The sequence below is a fragment of the Mus pahari genome, chromosome 14 (genome assembly GCF_900095145.1).
Source record: "Mus pahari chromosome 14, PAHARI_EIJ_v1.1, whole genome shotgun sequence".
Lineage (NCBI taxonomy): Eukaryota > Metazoa > Chordata > Mammalia > Rodentia > Muridae > Mus > Mus pahari.
In genome coordinates, this window is record NC_034603.1 from 35,500,638 (window position 1) to 35,518,503 (window position 17,866).

Genomic DNA, 17,866 nt, shown 5'->3' on the forward strand with positions numbered 1-17,866 from the left:
GGTAGGAGAATCATAAGTCACCCTGGCTGCATGATGAGACGGTGACTCTAAAAACAAAAACAAACGACCTAACTAAGGAGAGCGCAGCAGAGTCTTAGGTGTCTGGGGCTCACCCACTGGCTGAGGACTATCTTTCTATAGACCCAGCTTCTTTGTTCTGAACACTGGGGTTTGAGGTTACCATAGGCTTTGAGAAGAAATGCCTGGTGTACAGCTGGGGCTTCTGGGATAGAGATGGGAGCCCTAGGGAACAGAGGTAAAGAAGAGTGATGGGGGAGGGTAGAAGATTCTAGCTAGAAGCTACCTCTTCAGATCCACCATGTAGAGAAGGGCCTTGGCTAAGAGATGCTCGGCCAAGAGGGGTGAGGTTGGGGAGTAAGGGACATAGTCAAGAAACAGACTCCTATGGGGCTGAAGGAAGGAAGGAAGGGGTCCTTTGGTGTCCTTCTTCTAAGGAAGGTGACTGCCTCTGGCTCACTCTGCTCTGTGACATTTGGGTTCCATCACAGCATTCTCCAACTGATCTTGTTTCTCCTTTAACAGAGACCACCTGGGAACGTCCCAGCAGTTCTCCTGGGATTTCAGCCAGCCCTGGCCCTCACAGGAGCTCTCTGCCTACAACAGGTAAGGGCCACTCAGCAGCTTGGGGTGAGTGGGAGGGCTGTATACCCACCTTCACGGGGAAGCCGAGATCGTGGGTCCCGGGGCCTGAAAGCTGCCGTAGTATGTTGTGAATCAGATCTGGAGATGGTCCAGACCATGTCCATAAAACCTGCTTCCCAAGATGGTGGTCGTGCCCAGGCAGGGCCAGCTACAGCTCTGGGGACCTAAGGCTCTTGGCTCCTGAAGTACTTAGGATGAGATCTGACTGGGTGAAGTCAGGGACCAGAGATCTTTCCAGATGCAAGGCAGAACAGCTCCACATGGCTAGCATCTGCATCGAGGATCAGAAGCTAAAAGTAGGTCGAGTTTTACGGGGGGGATTTTTGAACAGAATGTTCTGGAAAGGAAATGAGTTTGTTTGTTAGGATGTGCGTTATCTGTGGAGGTAGCTGAATGGCATTGTTTGAGATATACACTTCTATGTGTATATGAGAATTATCCAGAAATGACTGAGGTTCTAGTTCTTAGATGTTCTGAAGAGTTACTGGACTTGGCAACAGGGAAAACCGTTTATCATCTCTCCTGTGTTCCCCTCCTCCCGGCAGCCTTCCCTGACCACTCTGGTTGGGGCCCTCAGCCTCTCAATCTGTATCACAATGTGTAGCCTTAGTGCATTTTAGTTCTCTTTGTGGAGGCTTTCCTCCCGTGATGTCCTGAGGGGTAGGGCCTGAATGTCTCCTAGTGCTCTAGTCTCTACATCTCCACACAGAACCTGGCTTCATGGTTGCATGAATTCAGTCATCAGTTACCTTTCAAAGTCTTCTCAGCAAACACAGGCTTATCGAAGTCCTGTGCTGTCACCTGTGGGAGATGGAGCACTGGGTGAAGGTGGCTTGGACCTCTGCAGAGGTCTGGGAGTCATAGACCCTCTATCACCTAGAGGCATGTCAAAAGCACTTCTTGGCCCAGCTTCAAGTGTGCCGGGCCTCTGGGGGTGGGAGAGGCAGGGTTAAGAAGGGTGGGGAGGTAGGGAAGAGGGTCAGAGGGACCTGGGCAGTGGCTGCCCACACCTCAGCGACTTACCGTGGCATTTCTCAAGTCTAAGACCATAGAGTCTCTGCCCAACCAAGCGTCCTGGCAAAGGAGCTTAATGATTGTGTTCTCTTTGGAGGTTTGGTGGACACACCCTGTTCTGAAAGTCACCCTGATGCCCCCCACACACACTTCACAGCCGCCGCCCCCCCCACTGTGTTCATTCACTGCATGTCATGTACTTGCCAGCCTGTGTGATCTCAACTCTGAGAGACTCTGCCCTCCAGCGGTCATTGGGTAGGGTCTGAGACTGTCACAGGGAAAGGCACTCACAGGCATCTTCTAAGAAGATTCCAGAGCTCTCTTGCTAAATGTCCTAAAGGACACAGGAGAGGCCCAGAGCAAAGACTCCTGGGCTTACAGAACGATGGTGAGAGTTCAGAAACTGTTCTGAGGTACAAAACATCCATCCAGCAGTGCACACAGTAGGGGTCTTGGTCTTTCAGGGGTCTGTGAGCCATGCATGACCAGTGAGGACAGGGAAGAATGTCTTGCATTCTTTGGTTTCCCACCCATTTCAGTGTGGGGTACATCAGCTATATTATATGCTGATGAGTGTATCCCATCTGAATGTGAGGCCTTTTTTCTCCACTATTTAAAATCCAAGTGTGTCTACTATCAGAGGTAGTCTTTAATTTGTGAGATTATTCCTTGTGTTCTGGGGTCCGAGCCATGTTGCTTCTGCCAGCCGGCATCTTTTTCATCAGTCATGTATTAGTAACCCATGTGACCATGAGAGGGCCTGACCTGGCTTCATGATTTTGATCATGTGGAGTATAAAGATCACTCAGCCATCCATCAACCCTCTACCCTTCCTCCTACCATCATCTCTATATCCACTCTCCACCTCCCACCCTACCATCCATCCTTGTTCTAATTTCATCCTGTTGCTGTGATAAAACACTCCTATCAAAAGTAATTTAAAGGAGGAAAAGGGTTATTTCAGCTTAGAGGTCACAGCCTCATCATTGAGGGAAGTCAGGGCTGGAACGCAAACAAGAACTTGAATCAGAAAACTTGGAGGAACAGCGCTTGCTGGCTTGCTCACTGGCTCATGATTAGCTAGCTTTCTTATACAGTCTTGGACCACCTGCCTAGGATGGTGCCTCCCACAGTGGGCTCAGCTCTCCTGCACCAAGTATTAATCAAGTCAATCTGATCTATACAGTTCCTGAGTCGAGGCTTCTCTCTCAGGTGACTCTAAGCTGTGTCACGTTGGCAATTAAAGCTAACCAGGATAATTCTCTACCTGCTACTGACATCATTCACCCTCTCTCCATCTCCCACCCTCCAATCCATCTTCTCCCTTTCATCACCATATTCCCCAATCATACTCCCCCTTTCCACCCTTCTCCAGCTTCCATTCAACCATTCTCCCTTCACAGACTTCCATTCCGTATCCCCATTCCCACCTTCTGTTTTCACCCTCTATCCTCCATCTTCCCACCATCTTCCCTCCATTTACTTTCCTCCCTTCCTTCCTTCATGCACCCTCCATCCCTCTTCCATCCTCTCCATCCATTCTTTATCCTCCCTCTGTCTTCCATCCTCCCTCTGTCATCAACCCTCCATCTTCCTGAACCATTCTAGTGAGAACAGGGCCTGGCATATGCTATCATCTTTTTCCTTATGTTCGAATCTAAATCTAATAAATAAAGAATGAAGTGGTGACCACTCTATTTCTCTGTAGGGAGTCACAAGGTTTTTCCCCTAGCGCTTTTTCTCATTTAGTTTCATAGAGATTGAGTATTGCTGTGGGAAGAGAAACAGACGCAGTAAGGACCTAAGGTTGCTTCAGAGGTGCACCAAATCCTCCTGTCATGAAGATCCAACAGGGCCAGGTCTCAGTGCTTTCTGTTTTGTTGTTTCTGTGAAAGTCACTAGAAAGTCACTTTCTGTGGTAGTATATTAACTTCTTTGTTTTAAATATTTATTATTATTGTTGTTATTATTATTATTGTGTGTGAGAGAGAGAGAGAGATGTGAGTGCCAGTGTGTGTGTCACAACATCAGAGGTCAGAGAACAACTTTGGGGAGTTGGTTCTGTCCTTCCCCTGTGCATCCAGGTATCATTCTTAGATTGTCAGCTTGCCCAGCACCTACACTTACTGCCTGAGCCATCTCGTGGACTCTGTCAATCACATTTATCCCTGAGTATGCCACTGTTCCCCACTCCCGGGAACAGACATCCCGGGGCACTTGGACAAATAAGCACAAAGGAAATAGGTCAGGCAATCCCTGCACACTCTGACAGGAGTGAAAAGTGGGGCACTGTGACAGTGGCTGGGGAATCAGAAGACCTTGGCGAAGAAGTGACATTTAGGACAAGATTTGGGGACAGTGATAAGGGAGGGTTAGGGAGGGGTCGGAGAGGCAATGACTCTGGCCAGGAACAGCTAGGTCAAAGGTGCTGAGGCAGCAATAACCTTAAACTCATTAGTGGACTTGAGAACAGAAAGGAGCCAGCTGAGGGAGGGGTCACTGGTCTGGGCAGGAGGGAGCTGGGGACAGGTGAGCTGAGAAAGGAACACACTGGATCTCATGTTGCCTGTGGAGGTGGAGAGGAGTGGACAGTTGCCAGGCCACACAAACACCTGGCTCTCTGTTAGGAGTGGTAAAGTTTTACATCGTGTGTGTCTGTCTGTCTGTCTGTCTGTCTGTGTGTATCTCTGTGCCTATGTCTATGTGTGTGTGTGTGTATAGATAGATAGATAGATAGATAGATAGATAGATAGATAGATAGATAGATAGATGTATCTTTGTGTGTACGTGTACATATATCTGTGTCTATGTATGTGTATGTGTGTCTGTGTGTGTATGTGTGTGTGTCTATGTGTGTGTCTGTATATATATCTCTGTCTCTGTGTCTGTGTGTGTCTGTATGTATATGTGTGTGTGTCTTGCCTGTGTGCATGCAAGTGCATATGCATGTGTGTGTGTGTGTGTGTGTGTGTGTGTGCGTGTGTGTCTGTGTGTGTGTGTGTGAAGGGCAATATAGAAAACCCAGTCACATTTCCTGACCACAGACATCCCTCTGGTCCCACTTGAGGAAAAATATGGGACACTGAACCATGCCGGGAAACCACAGATTAACCTCACCAAGCTGCACAGGGGTGGAGGAGTAGAGGTGGGGAAGGTCAGCTCTAATTCCAGGGGCCCTCTTGCCTTCCATGGGATAAGGCTCTCACTATTAGCAAAACCAGCCAGATTCCCAGCTGGGGAGGAGAGCTCTACATAGAAACCTGAGCTCTCAGAACCGTCTTCTTTTTTAAATCTTGGGGTGATATTTACAGTGACTACTGAGCCAGGGATCTGGCCCACATTGCCTCTTTTAATGTCACCAGAGTTATGAGGCTCTGTGAATTCAGCCGCTTCACTAGGGTTGCCCGCTGCCAGACTTTCTAAATGAAAAGCCATTCAAACCACAACAGAGCTCCTGAGAGCCCTTCAGTAACTGCTGGTAACATCAAAGTCCCTCTCTGGGCTGGTGTAGCACACATTGTGGAAGTATTGGTTTGTGGAGAGAGAAATAGGCATGGGGGAGAAAAACGGAGTAAGGCAGTGCGTTCTTTGAGTATCGTGTCTGAGTCGCTTGTAGGATAAAGGGTAACAGAAAGCAATGCTGTCCTCCCCCTAGAGCTTGTGGGCACCGTGAACGCGGTCTCACACTCAGAACTGAGGCCAGTGGCCATTTGTGCTTCTCATGTGACTAGTATGTCTGGGAAACTAAAATTTTAACCCACTTTAATGTAATTACTTTAGAAGTCTTTTGGAGCAATTTTATGCTTACAAGTAGAAAAAAAAATAGTGGAGCAAGTCCCTGTACACCCTTTCTTTTCAAATTCAGTTTGAGGGAAGGGAATGGTAGCATTGGACATGGGACCCAGGGCCTCATATATGCGAGGCAAGCCCTCTACCACTGAGCTAAAATCTCAGGCTGCCCTGTAGAGCCTCGACTCAGTTTCCCCTGTGAGTGTCTCCCACAGTCCGTTTGTCAGAATGAGGAAGCGAGCCTCTGATGTTACTCTCAGCTAAAGGTCAGGCTTCACTTGGACTTCATGCGTTTTCCTTGGATACACTTTTTCTAGTCTAAGATGCTTCCCTGAGCCCCTGCCCCATTTATATCTTATTTAAATTTGGTTAAAACCCACCTGCAGCCAGTCATTGGTGCATCTAACAGAGCAACTGCACTGAAGGAGCTCCTTCTGAGCCTCTGGACCTGGGGTGTGCGCTGAGTTGCTGTTTTTCTTAAAGATGGGAACACCTACCATTTACAAAGGGCTCCCTACCATTTACAAAGCCTGCCCTGGTAGGGCGTAGGTGAGAGTGTTTGGGAAATAGGGTTTAAGGATAGACTTTGCCAGCCTTAGGGATTGGGCCAAATTAGGGGTCATCTTTAAGTCTCTGGAAGACCAAGGGGATCCAGGTACAGGGGAGATAGATGCCCAGGATTACCTAGGACCTGCCAGGATTTGAGGGAGGAGCCTGCGAAGAAGTGAGCCTGAGGAATATGCAGCAGACAGCTATGTCTTCCCTGAGCAGAGACCTTTGCAGGGCTCGAAGCTGAGCCCTCAAGCTCAGCCATGGGTCAGGGAGGTCTAGGTCCCTCTGCCACTCGGGAGCAGGGCTCTCGTACATCACGGACTAGAAGGTAGTCAGGCTGAAAGCCTGCTCCACCACCTACATCAGACCTCCCAGTTGTCATCAGTGGGGGAGAGCATGGTGCTCCCTTATGAAACGGGGCTGCAAAGCCTTTAAAACCTGTGGTCCTGGTGTTTGAAGTGTCTGAGTCCTACCATGCTGTGCTAGGTTCTTACCCGATCACAGCCATAGGAGAAAATACACTGTGAACTTCATCGTTGGGAACACAATCTACATACTAGACAGCCAAGACATAGAGTAAGGACCAATAGGTCAGACAGAAGTTTCTGGAACAAACAGACATTCTTGTAAAACTGCTCTTCTGGATGGCCCAAGGAGGACTCTGAATTCCCTGATGAAGTGGAATTGAAGAGGCAGCGGCAAAGCATGCTGGGACTAAAGGGAGGCAGAGCTGTGCCTGTTTTTAAGCAGGGTGCTGGCCTCAGAACCCATTCTAGTGTCTCCTGCAGTTGTAGTTTGTGTTTTTCAAAAGTAAATTCCATACTAATCTACATCATTGGCCTCAATGAGTCTGTATATGAGTGTGTGTGTGTGTGTGTGTGTGTGTGTGTGTGTGTGTGTGTGTGTGTGTGTGTGTAGGTTTGGTGTGGTGTGTAGAAGTGCTGGACACTACATGATATCCATAGCATACGTAAGTACACATATAAAGAACTCCCTCAAAAGTGATGTTCTATTACAGCTAGGAAAAAAAACCATGGTGACTCATTATGTTTAATGTAGGGGTAAGTGGATCAGTGGATGGATGGATGGATGGATGGATGGATGGATGGATGGATGGATGGATGGATGGATGGATGGATGGATAAGTAGAAGGATGGGTGGATGGATGGGTAGATAAGCAGATGGATGGATGGATAGATGGATAGACGGATGGATGGATGGATGGATGCATGGATAGATGGATGGATTGAGGGAGGGAAGTCAGGAAGAATAGATGGACAGATTTCCAAAACAATGAGGCCCAGAGCCCCCAGCTTTCTTACCCAGAGGAAGGCTAAATTACTATGCTCATTCCATAGGGATGGAAAATTAGGCCAGAGCCTGAGATGTTGAATGTGGGTGTCCAGGGCTAATCATTACTCTGTTAGTTTGTTTTCTTGGGCAATAAAAACCTGGAGGCTGGGGTTGGGGAGGAGCTTTTTATAATAGGAAGTGGGGCTGAAGAGAGATGGACAAGCTCTGGGAGGGTGAGTTCCAAGCGGTGGGGACCGCTGGCTTTGTTTCTTAGTCTCTTTCCCGTTCCCACCCTCTCTGCTGTCACCGCCCTCTGTGTATCAACCTCCTTCTCCGTTTTACCCAGGTATCTTTCCCCTCTTCTCATGGTTCATCTCCCAAGCCTGGTCTGAGTGACCATGAAGGGAAGGTCACTGTGTGGGTGCCCGTGTTTACGTTTATTTTTGAAGTTACTACAGTTACCAAGCAGTTGGAGCTTTTCATTCCCCTTTTTAAGTCCTAGAAACCCCTGAGTTGGGAGTTTCATGCGTTTTCTGATGTCCCCATCCTACCCTGTGAGCCGTGGCTGAGTAATTCTTGACTGACTTTACTTCCCCTCAGAGGCTAGGGGTCCAGGAAATCCCCATGTAGGTTTCATTTGTCCTATGGCCAGTGGCTGGTGAACTAGGAACCCAGAGGTTGGGGATGCTCGTAGGCAAGGGTCCTGGGGTCTCAAGGGCTTTAGACGGTTCTCACATGCACTGGAAAGCTTTCTGAATGTGCCAGCCTGGCGTAGAGAGCCACGTACCACCACAGGGTCAGAAGGGAACTGCTGTGTGGGGAGAAATGGTTGAATGGAAAATTAGTTTTTTCTTCCCAGTAATTGTTTTGACACGAGCAGTAATTAGCCAACAGCTGACAGGCTGAAACTGAAGAAAGAACAAGGAGCTGGATTAAAGGCAGGATGCCTGGGCATTAGCGGGCTCCTGGCATGGCTGAGAGTCGGGGGGAGCCAGGGTTAGGTGACAGGATGCAGCTTATAGCATGCCTAGTGGTTTATGGGAAGGGAGTGAGTAGGAGGGTCAGAAGGGCAGCCTCTGCCCTCGAAGAGCTGGAAAACAACGGGGCTTCTGGGACTCGGTGACATCAGAGACTGTGGCTCCCTGCTCAGAGAGAGCATGCTTTATTTCATCACCAGCTGAGCTATGATTTGTCTCTGTGGTACATAGTGGTCAGAGTATACAGGCAGAGAGACACGCCACACACATGTTTCTAGGTCTCAGAATAATTTGTGGCTTTGCTAGTTCTTTAGAGCTTTAACAAGTTTAGCTCATGAAACCGTCTGGGCCTGGTACCTTTTAGTGGAGGTGCACTTTGTAAGGGCCTCGTCCTCTTCCTCCTCTTCCTCCTCTTCCTCCTCTTCCTCCTCTTCCTCCTCTTCCTCCTCTTCCTCCTCTTCCTCCTCTTCTTCTTTCCCCTCCTCCTTCTCTTCCTTCTTCTCCCCCTCTCCTTGTACCTCTCCTTCTCCCCCATCTCTCCCCCATTTTCCTCCCCTCCTTCCTCCTTCCTCCTCCCTTTCTTCTCCTTCTGCTTCCCCTCCCATTTCAAGTGTTCTTGAAGTCATTTTGATAATTTGAATCTTACGGAAGGTTTGAATTTTATTAAGTCTATGATTAGAAGTCATGTGCTCTTGCATTAAAAAAAAAAAACTTGCCTATGTTGGCTGTGCTTCGGTGTTCTGATTCCTCATTCTAAACATTTGTGGTTACCCTCAAATTAAGCCACTTCATCTCCTTTTCTTATGGTTGTTGCAATTCCCACCACCACACCCCAAACACACTTGTGCACATGCATACATGCACAAGGGCACACACATGGGAGAGGGGGAGAAATAGAGAGAGTGCCAGCTCTAGGTCGCCAGTGTTGTTCCCGCCTCTCACCATTAATTTCATTCACTGGCCCTGCCTCCTGTTATTCTTGGTTTATTTTGTTGATCATTTAAATTTTTTTCTCCACAATCTTTAGGGGGAAATGTTTATTCCATTTAATTTTGTCCCCTTGGGCTTGGTAATAGAATAATTAAGGCTATGAATTCTCCTCAAACTATAATGCAGGCTTTATCCATTCATTTTAACATACCCTTCTTTACGCTTTTCTAAATAGCATGTAATTATGATCTTAAGTTCTCTTTTAGCCTGACAGTCCTTAAGAGGGCCCTTTCTTAAGTTTCCAACTATCTGGAAGTTTGAAGATTGGGAGCCTTGTGTGTTTATTTTTCATTATTAATACCTACTTTTATTGTGTTCTGGTCAAAGAATGAGGCCTGAATTATTTATGCCTTTTGCTATGCACTGGCATTTTATTTGTAGCTTAAGCATAGCTAACGTTTCCAATGTCCCATGGCTTCTTGGCAAATGTCCTCTTTGTTTATAGGGAAAGATGTTTTATCCATGTCCTTCACTCAGCCCTTTAAATTAAATTACACAGACCTCAATTGTTGTTATGCCTGTCTATGAATCAGCCCTAGAGCCCAAGCAGTGTGCCAAGGTTTCTACCAATGTCTTATACTTTCTTTGTGAGCCATGGTGTTCCCTATGTGGGTTGTTCACCCTGCAGTCCTTGAGCTTCAACTCACCAACATGCTGGGCAGAAACATTCTACTTTCCTCTCCAAGCACTGAATAAGGGACCTGCTGTCTACCAGTTTCTTTTATCTTGGTGTGTGTGTGTGTGTGTGTGTGTGTGTGTGTGTGTGTGTGTGTGTTCATGCCTGCTGAGCCTTCTTTATGAGTCTAGAGATGATCTTACGGATTGAGAAGCCCAGCTGCCCAGGGGCTGTGAAGCATTGCCCGGCTTGCAAGTGGCCCTAGGCTGTTACTACAAGTGGTAGAAGATGGGCTACATCTCCCAGCATGAAAAGGTTCTCCCTAGATTAGTCTCTGCCAGCTCACTGCCCATGGTTTGCTTTATCCACGGCCACTCTCCATTCCATGGTTCATGTCCCTTAGCTAAGAGTACTGGCTCTGACTTGATCTCTCAGAGGGTGTGGTCCACACTGCAGGGAAGGCCTGGTAGGGCCCACAGCTGAGGGATTAGGCCTCTGGGATTCCTCACATCTTCTCAGTGTAGCTAGAAGCTAGGGGTGTGAGTGACGTGATGAATGCAGCTAGCCAACATCCCTCAAGCTCTGAGCCCCAACCCTGGGATGGGTGTATGTGTCTGCCACCTAGGCCCCATGTCCCAAAGGCCTCATGGCCTCCCAGAACAGTTTTCCCAGCTAGGGACCAGTATTCAAACACAGGAGCCTGTGGGGGCATTTTACATGCAAATGGAATGTCCTGCCTGTTGTAAACACTGGCATCTTTTAGATGCGCTCTCTTCTGCTTCCTGCTTGCAGAACTTCTGGAGGAATGATGAGTTGAATATTACCTCCAATGTCTTCCTATGGTCCTCCAACTAGTCTTTGTGTGTACGTATATCCATTGGCAGTCTCTACCAGCCTGGGGCATAAGGACAGCTTAACTCTCCAGTTTCCAGAGATGGTGCAAGCTAGTGTCTCTCAGGGGCTAAAGTCCAGCAAAACCAGCAACCTCCCCTACTCACCCTTCACGACTCATCCTTTTCAATTGTGTATACTGCCTGAATGACTAGTGCGTGTGTGGTGGTGCCCACAGAGGCAGAAGAGGGTGTTAGATCCCAGCAACTAGAAGTGAGCCTATGTGCATGGGTCAGGATAGTGGTGTGTGTGTGTGTGTGTGTGTGTGTGTGTGTGTGTGTGTGTGAGTGTTGTGTGTGTGTGTGTGTGTGTGTGTAAGCGTGTCTATAGTAAGTGTGTGTGGTGTGTGGGTATGTTTATGTGTGAACCCAGGTCCTCTGCAGGAGCACTAAGTACCTGAACCCCTCAGCCACCTCTCTGCTTTGCCTTTTCCCTTTTAATAAAGTCCTGTGTGAGATGCACAACCTCCTTGGGGGCATACTAACTAGGCAGATTTGGACACTGTCTGGAAACACACACACACACACACACACGGGGGGGGGGCTAGGGGAAGGGAGAGAGAGAGAGAGAGAGAGAGAGAGAGAGAGAGAAGAAATAGCTTCCCTAACTCATGGATCTGGGAAAGAGTGTGAGTCTCAAGTGTGAGCCCATGAGGTCAAGAGTGGGAAGCTAGACTGAGGCTTGAAGCTGGCTGTGACAAGTGTGTTGAGCATCGGCAATAGAAAGCATTGCAGTGGGGCTTTCCCTCCCTAGCCATTGAAAGCAGGCTTAGCAGCACACAGTGGGGATGTGAGTGAGTATGCACCAAGAAACTTACATTCTAGATGAGTGTGACTTTAAAGTCTCGTATGTTTGTAGGGTGAGTGGTGTGTGTGTGTGTGATGTGTATGTAAGCATGTCTGTAGTATGTGTGTGTGGTGTGTGGGTATGTTTATGTGTGTCTGTTTGTGTGTGTAGTATGTAGTGTGTGTGTGTGGTATGTGTGGTATGTGGGTGTATGTGTTATGTGTGTAAGTGTGTATATGGTATGTCTGTGGTGTGTGGTATGTGTGTATATGTATGAGGGGGGGGCGTGAGTGATGTGTGTGATATGAGTTGTATGTGGTGTGATATGTGTGATATGTGTGTGGTATGTGTTTGTGTTGTGGTGTATTGTGTGCATGTGTATTTCTAAGGAGTGAACTGAAACACTTGAATATGCTAGAGACATTCTCCCACCGAGCCACATGCCAAGCATGTTTTTTGTGTTTTTTATTTTTATTTTTGCTTTGCTTTATTGAGATAGAGTCTCACTCTACAGCCCTGGCTGGATTAGAATTCACTATATAGTGTAGACTGGCCTTGAACTCACAGAGATCCACCTGCCTCTGCCTTCCAGGCTCTGGGATTAAAGGCCTGTGCTGCCGTGTCTTGACTTCTTTATTTTTTATTTTAGTGATAAAACTTAGTGAGATGACGTTTCAGTTACTTGCCCAGGTTGGTCTGGAACTCACTCTGGAGCCCAGGCAGCCCTTAAGCTCATAGGTTTTCTGCCTCAGCCTCCAGAGCTCAGCAGAGACAGGTGTGAGCCAGCAGGTCCTGGTTTTGTTTTAGGAAAGCTGACGCTCAAGCATCCATGTACTTGATCATCATTTATTAATTAGAAGAGCCAAATTCCATGACAACCAATTCACCCCATCCTCTTTCCATTAATCACCTGAACTTCCCCCAAATCTAAATCTAAAAATTTGAACACTAACATCTCTATGTGCTTTGGGCTTGGGAGCATGTACTTTCTGTGACAAAACCACGTGACAAAGCAACTTAAGAGGCTGAGAGTCGACTTTCCTGGGAAGGTGTTTGCTGTGCAAGCATGAGGAACTGACCTCTGTTCCCATAAAAAAGAATTCACATAAAAAAAAAGGCAGTGTGGTCATGGGTGTCTGTAATCCCACCACTGGGGAGGCAGAGAGGCAAGTGGACGTCTGGGTCTCAGGGGGCATCAGCTTGGCCTAACTGGTGAGCCTCGGGTCCTGATGAGAGACCCTCTCCCAAAATAAAAAGAAGCAACATCAGAGGTTGAGCTGAGGAAACAACACAGACACATGGACACATACACACATAGAAACCACCACCACCCCACACTCGTATACCATACCACACATACTGCACATACACACAGTCACCACATGCACAAACACATACAATACACAACACACCCACACATCATACCACATACACATCATACCACATACATACACACCACTCACATACACACCACACACACACACACACACCACACACCACCCCTCTATACACAGATCTCTCTCTTTCACACACACACACACACACACACACACACACACACACACGAGAAGGGAAGGGTTTCTGATTCATTATTTGGAAGGATGCAGCCATCGTGGCAGAGAAGGTTTGGTGAGGGAGAGTGAGGCAGCCGGTCAGACTGCATCTGCAGTGGCTAAGCAGAGAGAGATGAAATCCGGGCCTCACCAGGCTCTTCAGGGCCCCAATCCTGATAGTCTATGACAGTTAGTGAGACTATGCATGCTTACACTTCACTTCCTTCGGCTAACCCTCTCTGGAAGCACCCTCACAGACACACCCAGAGGTATGTGTCCTAGTAACTCCAAATCCAGTCAAGTTGAAGGGTGTCTTGGCATCTGGCTCTTCAGATGGGGGCCACACAGCTGGTATGAGAATATGCAAACATTCTCAAATTCTAAAAACATCCAAAATCTGAAGTATTTCTGATCTTGAGATTTTTGAAAATGGATCTTCACCCTTACCTATAGGCCAGCATTCAGAGACTGAGGGTGGAGAACTCCCCTAGAGAGAGGACGAGGACTCATGGGGTGGTGGAGGAGCCACCTGACTCAGGAGAAAGAGACAGGCCCCTCGTCAGCACCTGTGATGGCAGCTGGGCTCTGATGACCTCGGCTTCTGCTGATCATTGCTCCCGAGAAGGAAGCCAGTCCCCAGGGAGCTCAGTACACTGGCTGCCAGAAATTAGAGACGTTCTCCATTCATTCCTAGCTCTTAGCTGCAGACCGGATACCAATAGATGGCCCTGCCACATGAGGCCTTTTGTAACCCTGGGATGAGGAGGGAGAGAGAGGGCTGCTGTAGCCAGAAGCCGAGGGTGCCTGTCTGTGGCCCCCGCAGCATCTGAGCTGTGTCTCTGTCCCCACAGTGAATGGATACCACGCATCAGGGACCCCGGCGCACCCTCCAGAGACTGCCCACATGAGTCTCCGAAAATCCACCGGTGATTCCCAGGTAAGGGGCTGCCAAGGGAGGTAGGGGCAGCTGAGTATCTAGTTCAGGGAAGATGCACTTGGGGGTCAGGGACAATGGCCCTTTTCTGCTATAAGTGGAAAGTATCTACGGGCTGTCCTAACAGTTCCTAATGATAGATGGCTTGCAGGATTGCAGTTCGTTGGCTTTGTAGAAATTGGAGGTAATATGGATCAGGAGATACTGATTATAGTTGTCAAGGCAGAGAGATCCACTCTGCTACCCACATATCCAACAGTGTCCAGGTTTCCTGGCAGGTTAGGCGTGTGAGCCAGCCAGCTGTTGTCCTTGAAGTCCTCTGCTGTGCCGGTCCTCAGTCACCTGGAATGGAATTTAGGAATGTGACCATCTCATTCTAACCTAGCATAAAAGCATTTTTTTGTGACAGGATCTTATGTAACCTAGGTTGCCCCTCGTTTTTTGATCCTCCTGCCTCCAGCTCCCAAGTGCTGGGACCGCAGGCATGCACCACCACTCCCACCTGGGAATCTATTTTAAGACTGACCAACTGCTGTCTCCTGTGACATCATGAGATGGGTGTGCAGAGCATTCTCGTGAGCATGGGACCACAGAGCAAGCTCATCAGATTGAGTCAAAGGTCGTGGTGGACCCAATGAAATGTCCGTCGTTTTCCTTACTTGCAAGATGAGACATCTAAAGTGTGTGTGTGTGTGTGTGTGTGNNNNAGAGAGAGAGAGAGAGAGAGAGAGAGAGAGAGAGAGAGAGAGAGAGAGAGAGAGAGATCATGTATGTATTGGGGTGGTCTCCTCACAAAGTATCAAGAATAGCTTCTTAAAGAAGCCTCCATATCATACCCTGTCATACTTTCTTTGGAATCAACATTGCCAGCCTACAGGGATACCTGATGGTGATGGTGATGGTGATGGTGATGGTGATGGTGATGGTGATGGTGATGGTGATGGTGATGGTGATGGTGATGACTGATACCATGGTGTTAATATTGCTGAGAACAATAGCTGTGTATACTGTGGCTTCTGTGTGGTCACTGAGGGAAAGACCCTGTGCTCTGTGAGTGCCATCAGCTAAGCTGTGACACCCAACTCCAATGCAGCCAAGGCTATTGAGTTTGGAAACTTAGTAAGATGTCCTCTCAGGGGACCAAGCCTTGGTTGGACTCAGGCTCAGTAAACTGTGGTGGAGAACTTGAGGCTCTGTGTGAGACAGGTCTTTCAAGTCTCCTGCCTCTCCTGAGCTGGGTGTGCATTCCCAGCCAGTGCCCAGACGCCAATGGTGCTGCTACTGGAGACCATGTCTGGAGAGTGGGGATCAAGGCTTAGTTAACACTACACAGAGCTGCCGTTGAACCACAGCAAAGCCATGCTGCCTCCTCAGCACCATGAGGAAAGACACTGGAAACAGCTCCCCATTCTTTCCTCCCCACTGGAATGTGACTGCCCTGGCCTTCAGAAGTGTGACGCTCCCACTCAACCATTTAAAGCATGCTTGCTGCTGGGGCAACTTAGACTCTGGAAGCTGATTTATCAGAGTGCTGTATGCCTTGGACAGAGGAATGTCTCCTATTGTATCTGTTCTTGGAATATACTCAGGGATTCTGACTTATATGTAAGGTCATTCATACAAGCATGATTTGCACCTCCAGAACAATGGACCGATCTAACCATCCAGCAACAAAGGGTGGGGAAAATGCCTTCCAGTGCTGGACATCTAGCCAGCTGGTGATATTACACAGCCATTAAAAATCATCCTCCGGAAGAAAATGTGATGACTCAGAAAATGCTTCTAACTTAAATCAAATGGGAGAGCTGAAGATAGGGCCCAAGGGTTAAGAGTATACTATTCTTCCAGAGGATGTGAGTTCAATTCCAAGCACCCACATCAGGCAGCTCACAACAGCCAGAAACTCCAGCTCCAAGGGATGACACCCTCTGCTTACTTCCATGAACACCTGTACTCATGCACTTGTGTGTGTGTATGTGTGTGTGTGTGTGAGTGTGAGCATCCGTGGGTGTGAACATCCATGTTTGTGTATGCATGTGTGTGCATGTGTGTACATGCATGTGCTTGCATGTGTATGTGAGTATGCATGTGTTTGCATGTGTGTGCTTGTGTGCATGCATGTGTTTGCATGTGTGTGTGCTTGCATGTGTATGTGTGTATGCATGTGTTTGCATGTGTGTGTGCTTGCATGTGTATGTGTGTGTGCATGTGTTTGCATGTGTGTGTGTGCTGTGTGTGTGTGTGTGTGTATGTGTGTGTGTGTGTGTAAATAAAGGGTATTCAGTTTTATTTAGAAGAAAGAAAGCTGCGTTTATGAAAAGAAAGATGACCAGACATCTGTGGTGACCTAGCTGCATCTCAGACTGAATTTGTGCATTGGGGACATTTGGTGGCATCTCTGATTTTGAGTGTTACACCAAAGAGGGGGTGTTGGTGCATGTGGTAGATGCAAGGGATGTCACCCGCTGTTGTGCAATGGGCAGGACGGCTCCTACAACAAGGAATTACCTAGTTTGAAAATATGAATCTCGTTAAGGTTGTAAAAGTATGATCAGAGACCGAAAGTCATTTTTATTTTGTTTATACTTTCTTCAAGTTTTCTAAAAACCAACACATTTCACTTTCTATAAAAGACAGATATACTTTTTTACTTAAGAAAATAGGATGCGGCTGCTGAAAAGATAGCTCAGGTTGTGAAGTGCTGACTGCACAAGCCTTAGGCCCCCGGTCCAATTTCCAGCCCCCATAGAGAAGTCAGATCATGGTGGTGACCCTGTTGTCCCAGAACTGGGGAAGCGGAGACAGAAGGATCAACAGGGTACACCGGCCAGCCAGCCTAGCGCCCTTGGTAAACTCTAGGGCAATGGCAGACGCTGTCTCGGGAATGAAGTAGAGAGTGATTGGGACTGACCTCTGCCACACCTTGTGTGTGCATAGACACACACACACACAGACACACACAGAGACACACACACACCACACACACACACCACATACATTTACCACACACACACACACACACCACATACATTTACCACACACACACCACATGCACACCACATACCACACACCACACACATACATCACATACACACACACACACACACACACACACATGTGCTTGCACACAAACACACACACACGCACACGCACACACACACACACACACCACGCATGGACACAAACACACATAGTTGATAAGGGATGTGTGTTACTGGGTTTCCAGGGAAGGCCAGCTCTGAGCCCCAGCTTGGGTAGACAGTGGCTACAACGCACAGGCAGGTTAGCATAACATTCGTTTTAGATGATAACCCTAAAGTAAGACCTCAGAGAAACAAGATTAAACTGTTTGGTACGTGGCAAGGGTAAATCTGCATCTGCCTGCTGCATCCGGAACTGTAAAGTAGATCCTTTAGGATTTTTTTAGGCTATCAAAAGACATCATTTGAAAAGGAAGCCGCTGGTTTTTAAGCCCAATGTGTGAACTGCTGAGGCTAATTATCAAAAGTGCTCTACCAGCTAACCATGAATAGGTTGAGAGAGTCTCCCTTAAAAGGCAGCAGGGTCCAGGCAATGCCTGAGCACACACAGCATTCTTCAATACACAGGGAGATTTACTCTCCATCCCGGGCTGCCAATCACAACTCACGATCGCTCTTGATAATATCTCAAGACCGAGACGTGGCTCAGTGGTGGAGTATTTACCTAGTGTGTTCAAGGCTCAGGGTTTGGTCGCTAGCATGTGTGTGCCTGTGAACCATAATTAAAATATGAGTGAAGGAAGGGCCACATAACCATTGAAGAGGTG

The 17,866-nt window shown here is 47.8% G+C and overlaps 1 protein-coding gene across 5 annotated transcripts in view; it reads left to right on the forward strand.

Annotated features, from left to right (window-relative positions):
* Gas7 (growth arrest specific 7) overlaps positions 1-17,866 on the forward strand; it is a 228,691-nt gene that overhangs the window by 176,985 nt on the left and 33,840 nt on the right. For 4 of the 5 annotated variants that reach the window (XM_021212634.2, XM_029546482.1, XM_021212635.2 and 1 more), the window contains exons 3-4: positions 544-624; positions 13,976-14,061. In XM_021212634.2, coding sequence (XP_021068293.1) covers positions 544-624; positions 13,976-14,061 — 167 coding nt within the window. The remainder of the gene's footprint in view (positions 1-543; positions 625-13,975; positions 14,062-17,866) is intronic. The other variant, XM_029546484.1, reaches the window with a different exon arrangement.